Below are 10,963 nucleotides of genomic sequence, written 5' to 3'. Positions count from 1 at the left end.
TGTGTGTGTGTGTGGTTTACCAAGGTCTTCCCTCTGGCCAGAGCTATAAATGTGACACTACTCTCTCTCATATTGCCAGGTTAGATAACAGCAAGAACAACAAAAAAAACGAACCAGAAAAAACCCCCACAGGCGACTCGACCAATTAAACGCGAGGCATTTCTGATGCAACTTTCCTGAAATGCACAAGGAGCACAAGCTTGACCTCCTCTTCCCCAGCGTGCGAGTTCAGCGCCAACACCTGTGTTTTTATGAACACTTTTTGAACGAGACATCGCGGCATTTCTGTCCACTGGAAACACTGGAAACAGCGTCTCTGAATGATGACACGCAGACACAGAAAAGAAAGCAGGAAATAGAAGGTTTTCAAACGCCAGTTCGTTTTTGGCGAGGCTGTGAAGGCCACATCATTTTTGTTTTTTTTTCACGCAAAGTGTGTTTCTCTTCTGCGTTTACTCGAAGAGCGCCCTCTAGTTGTGTGGTTTAAAAACTGTCAAATTGGATATCAATTTGGACTTTTGTTCAGTATCGCTATGGGGCGATTTCATGAAGGTCCCAAAGAGGATTCATGAATATTAATGCTTATACATAAGTGCTGAATAAGGCTTATTAATTAGTTAAGTGTAAAATTGCCAACTAGACCAGGGGGGGCCAATTCTTCTCAAAGACTAGGGATGGGAATTGATACGGTTTTTAATATTCCGATTCCGTTTGTGATTCTGCTTAACGATTCGGTTCGTTGTTGATTCTCTTACTGATTCTCATTGGGGGGGGGGACAAACGGGTCGATTAGCATAATCTTTGTTTAGTTTAGAAGTACCATGACTTTACAAACCCGAAAGTGAGGTAGCGCTAACATGATAGGCACTGTTAGCTGGTTCGTTACCTGCGGTATCAACAGCAGAGGACGTGCTAACGAAGCCGCCGCCGCTCGCTTGAGCTTCACTCCGGAGCAGATCGAAAACTCCACATTCATTTGAAGTTGTCGCGTGCTGCGTGTGCACATATTTCTGCATATTGGTACCTAGTATTCCCTCCCACTCTACAAGTATTGCAAGTTGCCCTGTTGTCATCCTTTCTCGTGAAATGTAACCAAACTTTCGAGCGTTTGTGCCGCTTCGGTAGTGACGTCATTCGCACCCGCTGGAATCGAGAAGGGAATCGTTTGCAAAATTGGCAAGTGATTCCAGGGAATTGAAACAATGGGAACCGGTTTTCGCTTCGCATCCCCGAACGAGATCTTGCACCACTTCCATAAAGTGCATCAAAAATGAAATCGTTCCTTTACAAATTTTGCTCACAATTCGTTGAATAACTATAATAACGAAGTATCAGGCCAGTTTGATGTACCATCCAGGAGGAGTTTCTGAAAGTAGGTTTTGTAATGTTTACCGTTTACACACAAAGCGATTCAGCCCACTTCAGCGCGTGTGTAGACGAAAGGTTTGTGATGTTGTTGTGGTTTATGTGGGCGTTACAGCCTAAATAAAAAAGCCTGTGAGGAACAAACAGGCTCCTCCTCTAATCAGGGAAGTTTCATGTCTTTACTCTTACAGTTTCGGCTTCATACCACGTTTATCGATGGAGGGGGAAAAAAGTCAGCGCAATTCCAACAGGGTTCCCTGTGTGAGCGGTGCCCTCGGCCTACGCCGCTGTACGATGCACGAGGAGAGCTTTTTGACCAGCATTTTAAGACAATCACATTCATTTCATTTGTAATTTTCTTTCTACAATTGTGTTGTAATTTTACTTTTTTTTTTATCATAAATCTATTTTAGCATTGTGGTTTAGAAAACAAACAAAACAATCTTTGGATTGCTTAATAAAAAATGGGCGGTGCAGTGGTGTAGCGCTGTCACCTCACAGCAAGAAGGTTCCGGGTTCGAGTCCCGGCTCCATCACAGGATCTTTCTGTGTGGAGTCTCCATGTTCTCCCTGTTCCTGTGTGGGTTCTCTCTGGTACTCCAGCTTCCTCCCACAGTCCAAAGACATCAAGAGGGGACGAGGCTGATTGATACTCTAAATTGACCGTAGGTGTGACTGTGAGTGTGAATGGTTGTCTGTCTCTATGTGTTGGCCCTGTGATGGACTGGTGACCTGTCCAGGGTGAACCCCACCTCTCGCCTGAAGGCTGCTGGGATAGGCTCCACCCTCCCCTTTCAGATAAACATACATTACAGAGAGGAACATTTGCTATAAATCTATTTTTTGATTTAAGTGTCTTGCTCTCAAAACGATTTTGTTCAAATGCATAATCGAGTTATGAACCTCCACAGTAGTCATGATTGACACCGATGACTCGTACCTCGGTGTTGACACGACGCGTCACACGTCAAAAATGAGACTGCGCATTGCTTGCGACACAGCGTGGTGAAACTCTTCTGGGACGCATCAGAAATGCGCCACAGAGCTTCCGGCGGGAACCAAAGCGTTGACTGGAATGACGGCACTCAGCTCCGGCTGCCACAGTGTGGCTGTTGCGTATTCAGACACGTGCCGCTGGACCCAACAACTGCCTCTCGGGTTTATGACAGAATTACACATTTAAGTACGGTTTGTACTTCCTACTATGGGTGTCACGACTCTGTAATTTCCAAAACGGCTAATTGTTTCCAATCAGCGGCCGGATTCACAAAACCTTCTTAAGCAAAAAAAAAAATCTTCTTAAGTGTCACTTTTTTCTTAAAATAAGTCTTAAGAAGGAAATAGAGAGTAAGTGATATTCTCAAAAAAGGTTCTTAAATATTTTCACAACTTTCTTCATAACTTTCGTCTTAGGAAAAACACAAAATCAAAGTTCTTAAGTTTTATCTTGATTTTTTTTCCCCCTCAAGTTTCAGACCTGTCTTAAATTTGCTTCAGTGAAAAGGTGAGCCTCTAAGAGCATATTTTTTCTTCACTCCTTGTCCGTCTGTCAGCGTCCCCCCCCCCCACCGCTGAGGCCGCCTCAGCCACTATGGCCCACCCCCTCGTCTTGTTTTCAGCCGTTACTCCCAAATAATCAGTTCTTCCAAGCAGTAGTTTTTTTTCCTTGAATCCATTTCCTCCCAACATCACCCCGAGCTCCTGCTCTGAAAAGTTTTCAGACGGCTTTTTCCTCCCTCTCCATTGTTAACTGGTGATGCTGACGTCAGCGGTGCGTGCGATGCAGCAGACACTCGTGACGTATTTTAAGAAGTTCGTAAGTAGGAAGAATAGAGAAATTTGTACGTGGTGGGGCTGTCCTTTAGAAGATATTGAGGAATTGTCTTTAGAACGTCTTAATTTTAGATCTTAAGATCTTTCTTAAGATCTTTTTCAAGATCTTTCTGACCCACTGACAGCCGTAGGTGAAATAAGAAGCTTCCTTTGTCCCAGTTGTATTTATTCTTTCCACAACCAGAAAAGATGAAGACGCCTCTCTGAGGATTCGCCAGTCGAGTTTTATTACATCATCGAGGGGGGGGAAAAAAAAGAAAGAAAGAAATGTTTGGTTTTGGAAATCAACGATTTCATTATCATGACATTTTCGTTTTCAGCTTCTAAAAAAGACTCTTTTACTACGACATTTCCAACACCAACACCGTATTCAGAATGAGTTTAATTCATGCACTGACACATTCATCGGTGACAGGAATGATATGCGGATATAACACAGAAAACACTCTCGCGTGCCCGCGCACGCACGCACGCACGCACACTAGAAAAAGGACAGAATCACGCTCACTTTGTAATGCTAGTTTGTTCATCTATTCCCTTGGGGCCAAAAAAACAAAACAAAAAAACAACACAACACAATTTAAATAAACGCAAGAAAAAATACAGTAATATAAGAGATGGAAAAATCAATATACCACATATTTATATCAAAGCACTTGGTGACCTCAGAAGTAGCGCTGCATGATATATTAAGAACACGATGAGTATAAAGTCACAAAATATAGAAATATTTAGGTGGGAGAGATTGATTATTGAGAGAAATATACAAAAGTAACATGCTTATCAGTTACTAGTGACACACACACACACACACACACACACACACACACGCGTACGCGTATCCAAATATTTCCAACACAGAGGAGTGAAAACAGTGATTGCAGAAACAGAGGCTCTGAAATCTGAGACACAGCATCAATAAACAGAGACGCTGATGAGTGTTTAATATCATGAAATGATATTTCATGGCTTCAAAAGTGCATTTCATTAAATAACTCGAGAAAAAGTTTTATCTGAGTGGCTAGAAAATGTTTTTGAAAAGTTTGATTTCACGCAAGTTCTGGCCCAAAACCTCTAGGATCATTACAATAAAAGAAGGAGACTCATATTTTTCTATGTTCATGAAAAATACAGTGAAATGATGTGGGATGTCATAACAATACGGTTTACATATTTGATCGTTTTCATGAACTGAATTATTTGACATGGACACTTCAGCTTCACATTCGTTCCGCTCTCTTCTGTATGTTGTAAATAAATCCGGGCCCAGAAGAAACAAAAGAAGACAAGGATCGTGTAAATATGACACCGGTTTTACACATTGACAGCAATAACGCTTCTGTCTCAACACACACACACACACACACACACAAAGGCACAAAAATGCATGTAGACATACACACAATGGAGACATGCAAACAAAAGATGGCATAAGGAACATAATTTCAACTAGAGAGAGAAAAATGAATGACAAACTATATTGTCACTTTTACTAAATAGAAACAAGAGCATGCTGACAAGTGAATTATCAAAAGAGAATTACACACATATGCACACACACACACACACACACACACACACACAATTGCATTGCCTCACACACCAGGACCAGTCAAGAAGACACCGGCTTACAGATAGATGGTCGCTAAGCAACAGGCAGGGGACTAAAAATACGAATGCATTTTTTCACTTGCTTATAGAGTCAGCGCACACACACTCACACACACACACACACACACACACACACACACACACAGGTAGGGGAGCCCTCCTTAATGTGACATTCCACTGACTGCCATTCATGGTGGCCTAACCCAAGCCCTGATCCTAATTGCATCCCCGACCAACTGATGCCCAGCTCGAACTTTAATCCAACCTAAATTCAGACCTTAACTCTGACTTTAACCAGGAACTAATTAATTACTCATGCTGCAACAGGACTTTGGTATCTATGAGGACTAGGGACCCTGTTGGTTAAGTGTTTATACCAGAATGATCTCCAATGGGTAACAAAATCCAAGTTCACGCAGGCAAAAACACACACACACACAGAAAGCCTTTTCAACCCTTAAGAAGCCTTCATTTCTAAATCAGTACCAGCATTCTTGTGTTCCTCCAGTGTCAGCAGGAATTATTATCTGGCCTGCCCAAATTCAAACTGGTGCTTGTGTTTGGCCCAGCAGGTGGCAGGCAAAAACAATGCCATGGTAACAGTAGCAGCCCCTGTTTGGACATATTTTGTCTTAGATTTCTAAATACTACGACAGAAACAGGGACAATGAATGGATCTTGGTTGTTAGTCAGGAAGGTTACATAGTTTAAAAACCGTGCTAGCATTCCGTGCTGCAGCTACTTCACACCGTGAGGCTACTTCACACCCTGTGGCTAGTTTATGCCCTGGAGCTACTTCACACCCTGTGGCTACTTCACACTGTGAGGCTACTTCACGCCCTGTGGCTACTTCACAGCCTGCGGCTACTTCACGGCCTGCGGCTACTTCTCACCCGGTGGCTAGTTTATGCCTGCAGCTACTTCACGCCCTGTGGCAACTTCACACCGTGCGGCTACTTCACGGCCTGCGGCTACTTCTCACCCTGTGGCTAGTTTATGCCCTGCAGCTACTTCACACCGTGTGGCTACTTCACGCCTTGTTTGTAATGTTTCAGGAATTTTGCTGATCTGTGTATTTTTTGGGGGGGGGGGGGGGTATTTAAACTTCAAGGTGATTTCTGTAAAATCCATGAAATCACCAAAACCTCTGATGACACAATTGTGTGGTGTCCAGATGCAATGTGCCCAAATGATACGTATTAAAGCACGCGTAATCACCACCACCATTATCATGGTGGACCCAGATTCCACGGTTCAACCTCATGCAAAGTCCAAGTTAGGGGGCAACAAACTCGGCTTGATGGTGAAGAACGTCATTTTTACTTTAATCTTCATCAGAACTTCATGAAAGCACGAGGTTTTCAACAGTAAGAAAATGATGATCAAAAAGTCAAAACTACTAAACATCATACGCCGCCCACAATGCTACATCATTGGACCGGGGTTTTGTGTGTTTCTGTGACGCCAATGTGTTCAGAGGTTATGGTTTCGCATATTTCTACGAGATCAGGTCGCCACGCTGAATCCAAAAAAGATGGCAATAACGTTCAGGTGTTAAAATAAAGAATAATAATTACCTAAATTTCTTTGAGGTGTCTTTCATGGGGTGTTGGCTGCGGGGGGGTGGGGGCGTTGCTTCAAGATTTCGACAATTCTGGTTTCAGAACCGCGAGCTCGTGCATGCTGACGTATCTTTTACGCTTACGGGTCAGCTTTTACGTGAATATTTCGTATCTGCTCGCCAAGAAATATTAATTTCAGATGGAGCGAAAGGAATAGGGCGGTTGGAAAAAGCTTAATCATTAACTTGAGCGCGTGAAAACTTTTCGAGGAACACGCATAACAAATTTTGGAGTACTTCTACAGGATACTTTTGGAGAAAGTGCAAGGAGCTAGCACAGCGTTTGAAATACCACAGTGGAGGAAGGGGGAAAGTTGGCAGGCATTTTATTCTGACAGGTAACTGCCCCTCGACTCTGAATTGCCCACTTATCTTCCATTTGTTCAAGCACTGACCTTGGTGAGGTTGCATCGGATGAGCCTCAGCTTTAACCAGCGAGCTAGTTTCTGCACCTCTGTCGGGCTGAGAGCAGCAGCGAATGAGTCGGGCACCATCGTGGAGTAGAGCGGGCAGGTGAGTCCTCGTTTTCAGACCCGTTTTTTTCCTCTCGGCGAAAAAGCCGAATTATTATTTTCTCTCTTGGAGGATTCTCCTTGAAGTTCGCATCACCGGGCGGAAAGCGGTTCCCGCGGAGTTTTGCCATCTCCGCAGTTGTTAAGGGAATTTTTCTTTTTTTTTTTTTAAATAATAATTTGCACTGACAAGCCATATGCCATCCCTTCTGTCCAGCTCCTAGGCAGGGAACAAATGTGGGCTTCAACACTTTCTCACAGACAAACAATGTCCAAAAAGCTTTTCATGGATATGTGGAAATTAAAATGTCCCTTTCACAAAAACAAAATAAATAGCACAACCTTTGACACAGGCTCATACCATAAAAATACCTATATCTATCTATATCTATCCGTCTAGCTACACCTAAATATATATAGATATAGATATAGATAGGTATATAGATATACTGTAGATATATATATATATATATTTATATTATATATTTTTTCAACACATTTATCTTTAGTGTGAACACATTTATAAATCTATTTGACTGGCACCTCAAGGGATTTGTACAATGCCTACAGGGTAACACTGCACACGGAAAAAAATGGCGGTGACTAATAAATCTTTGGATAACAGAGGATTCTGAAGTACAAAGAATGTCCCATTCACACCTGGTACAGAACAGTCATGTGATATTTCAGAGCTGCCATACATTTCCCTCCAAGCGTCTGACTTCTGTCACCGCCGACTTTTCCTTTCACAGTTCCTATTGATGAGTCTCCATTTTCAATTTCGGGGAGAAAAAAAAAATGGCACCCGGGGCTTTTTTCCTGTGTCCCTCCGTCATTTTCCTGACAAAGGGTGTTTCCATAAATGAAACGTCGCTGCCTTCTCGCGTCGAGCCATTGGGATGTCTCATATTATCCCGAAGAAGTATTGGGGATGGTAGTTATTTTGTCATCACCGTCATCTTCGTGGTCTGTCGTGGATGTCTTCTCGGAGTTACTTTATTTACAGCTGGCTGCATCCTCGTCAAGGTTTTGGAGCGTAAACAATGCACCTCACCCTCCGTAGTGCACAAAAAAGTCCCCCGTCTCACTAGGAAGCTCCTGTTCCTGCTCCCTTTTCTGGATCTCACTCTCCTAAATCCAGAAAAGCTTGCTTGTGTTTCCTGTTTGTTCTCCGTCATCTTCAATATCGGTACAGTCTTCCAGGCCTCAAACTGGTTTTTATTTTTTTCCTTCGCTCTTATTTTTTCTTCTTCTTCTTCTTCTTTTTTTTCAAACAGTTGCACAGTAACATCAACACATGACGCCACTGAAAGTTTAGAAAAGGTGTGTGTATGTGTGTGTGTATTTCCTCCTCTGTTGTGACTCGTGTCCAAGTAGAGGAGCGGAGGAGTGGCTCATTTGAAAAGAGGGACGTTAGTGACTACGGAATCATTTCTACGCAGGAGATAAGGCAAGAGGGATGGATGGTGGAGTGACTGTGTGTCGCAGGATGGAGTGACTATTTTGCACAGTGTATTCAAAAAGGGAAGGAAGAGAAAATAAGTTATTTTGACGTATATTCCCCCATCGTACAGTCACATGAGGACCCCCAAAGTGTGTCTGACTGGTGGAAGAAGGGCTTAGCGTCCATGTTGCGATGGATATGGGAGGAGCCACTGTTCCTGACACAACAGGATGATGACATACAGTAGAATCTGATGGCATGGGAGAGAGAGAGAGAACAGGGAGGAGGTCTGGAACTCTTTTCTCCTCCCTGGCCTTTAACTTTCATTGCGGTCCATCTACTTTTGTTGCCATCAGATTTTTGTTTTGTCTCAGCCTATTAATCTGCCATGATTCCTCTTTCATTCCTCCCTTCCGAATCCACACTCCTTGTTGTCCATCCAGCATGTTTGGCAGTGAACTAGAGCAACGTCAGCCTAAACAGCAACAACTGATGATGCCTGACGGAAGTACTACAGGAATGTAGTAGTAACAGTAGTTCGTGATTTCAGTTCTCTCTTTTTCTTAATTGTTCCCCAATTCGTTCCGTAAATTGATCTCATCGCAGAGATGAGGAGGAAAAGGGTTGGAAGCAGAAATCTGAGGGAACCCTATTCCTAAGACCTCTCTCTGTCGCTCCTCGTGTTGGCAGTGGGTACCACTCCTCTCCTCTCAGAAATCTGATGGAACCCTATTTTTAAGATTTGTAAAAACCTCTTTCCGTCTCTCCTCATGCTGGCAGTGGGCACCTTTCCTCTCCTCTACTCTCCTTTCCTCTCCTCTCCTCTCCCCCTCTCCTTTCCTCTCCATTTAAAATCCTGGTATATGGCAGTAGGCCTCCAGTGAAGCCAGCAGGATGTAAATAAGCCACAGTGACACAAACAACAGAGATGTCAACATCTTGCAAGTCCGTGGGCCTCCCAACTCGCCACCAGCCACTGTTGGCCGCCGCCGGTACAGCAGCATGATGACACACATCACGGCCAGGATGGTGAAGAGGGTGACAGAGAATGCCAGGTTTCCAGGGTCCACCTTGAATGGCTTGCCCTTGGAGCGCCAGGCAACGGCGGCAATGGTCCATGCTACGCCAATGCCCAGGAAGACGTTGACAGCGTTTGAGCCCGTGACATTACCGATGGACGCATCAGCATACTGGTCCTGGATGGCTGCGACCTTGCTGGCAAATGTATCTGATGGGAGGAAAAAAAAAAAAAAGATATTTGCTGGATTCTCATCCTCATTCATGACATTTCCTAAAAGATACCCTTTCTTTTTTTGGTGCTAAATATTCTAAAAATACTCATGTGGAAATGAGAGTCAGAATGTTTTATGGCGCACATGAGATGAACACAGTATTGGGCATCACTGGTAAGCCCGCAACTGGGCCCTGCCCCTCTCCATCCCCCATGAAATGTACTTCGGCTCCCCTTGGGGGACCTTGAGTCGTTCCTAATCCGTCAAATGAAATATATTACCCCTCCAGCATGTTTTGGGGCTACCCCATGCTTCTTACCATGTGCCAGGAATACCTCCAGTGGAAGGAGCCCACGAGGCACCCAAAGAGTGAACCATATCAGCTGACTACCCTCAATTTGAAAAGAGCAGCAATTTTACTGTCCCTGAATGTCCGAACCCCTCACCCTGTAAGCCAGACCAGGCGCCCTAGTTGCTTGTATCTGCGGCGTTAATTCTTTCAGTCACCATCGGTAGCTCGTGATCATCAGTAAGGGTCGGTCTCCCAATGGCTGCATTTTGAGATCCTGTTCATGAATATCAAAAATACACAGCTCTAGCAGGACCCAACACCCGCGGGACATGGCGGCGCACGGGAATCGGCTGAAGACGGCAGGGAAAAACAACACACAAAGGATGAAAAAGCTTGCCTGCTGGCAAACCAACCAGCTGCCAGTTCATCTGTTTATATGAAGGGTAAGTTAGCATCCCCGCCAGACATGTTTAGACAAAATACAGCTAATTTTTTCATGCACATTCTGGAAATTATCTATCCTTTAGTTGTTTATCAGCCTGTGAGAGAACAAATGTATTAAAATCTGTAGCATAAGTGGGAGCTGTTTGTTGCGGAACATTTCAGAAGGAACCCCATGAAAACGCTACAGCTGGGGTGGTAGGGAACACAAGGAAACAGCTGTCAGTTACCGTATGACTGGCCTGGCTTAATCCTGTTTTTAGACCAGCAGATTAGATGAGTCTCTGTTCTCATTTGAGGAGATTAGTTGAAATTCATATCCGAACATTAAAGTGATCCTCAGAACTTTTGTCGGGGGGGGATTTGGGGTATGGATGGGGGATAAATTATTTCTCTCCAAGTGTTTAATCATCAACTTTTAACAATCAAACACACCAAAGCCGGTAGTTTACAGCGTGGGCCCTCCTGACTCAAAACACTACAGAGAAATATATTTTCCCGTAAGGTTAAGGTTTTAGCCACTCATCGATTTAAGTTGCAGCCTGGTTTGCTGTGTATGCGCTGACCGTTAGCAACTTCATTAGCATTGGCAAACACAGAGCTCCTCTTAGT

At 43.8% G+C, this 10,963-nt stretch overlaps 1 protein-coding gene across 3 annotated transcripts in view; it reads right to left on the bottom strand.

Moving 5' to 3' along the window:
- Positions 1 to 3,328: 3,328 nt before the first annotated feature.
- Positions 3,329 to 10,963, bottom strand: part of slc8a4b (solute carrier family 8 member 4b) — a 125,881-nt gene continuing 118,246 nt past the window's right edge. For all 3 annotated transcript variants that reach the window (XM_086197741.1, XM_086197740.1, XM_086197742.1), the window contains one exon: positions 3,329 to 9,614. In XM_086197741.1, the coding sequence (XP_086053867.1) occupies positions 9,235 to 9,614 (380 nt within the window). In that variant the 3' untranslated portion in view covers positions 3,329 to 9,234. The remainder of the gene's footprint in view (positions 9,615 to 10,963) is intronic.

Source organism: Aulostomus chinensis, chromosome 24 (genome assembly GCF_037954235.1).
Source record: "Aulostomus chinensis isolate RoL2024-O1b breed Wild chromosome 24, RoL_Achi_v1.0, whole genome shotgun sequence".
NCBI classification, from domain to species: domain Eukaryota; kingdom Metazoa; phylum Chordata; class Actinopteri; order Syngnathiformes; family Aulostomidae; genus Aulostomus; species Aulostomus chinensis.
The sequence above is the reverse complement of the archived record's forward strand: the minus strand, read 5'-3'. Positions and strand labels throughout refer to the sequence as shown.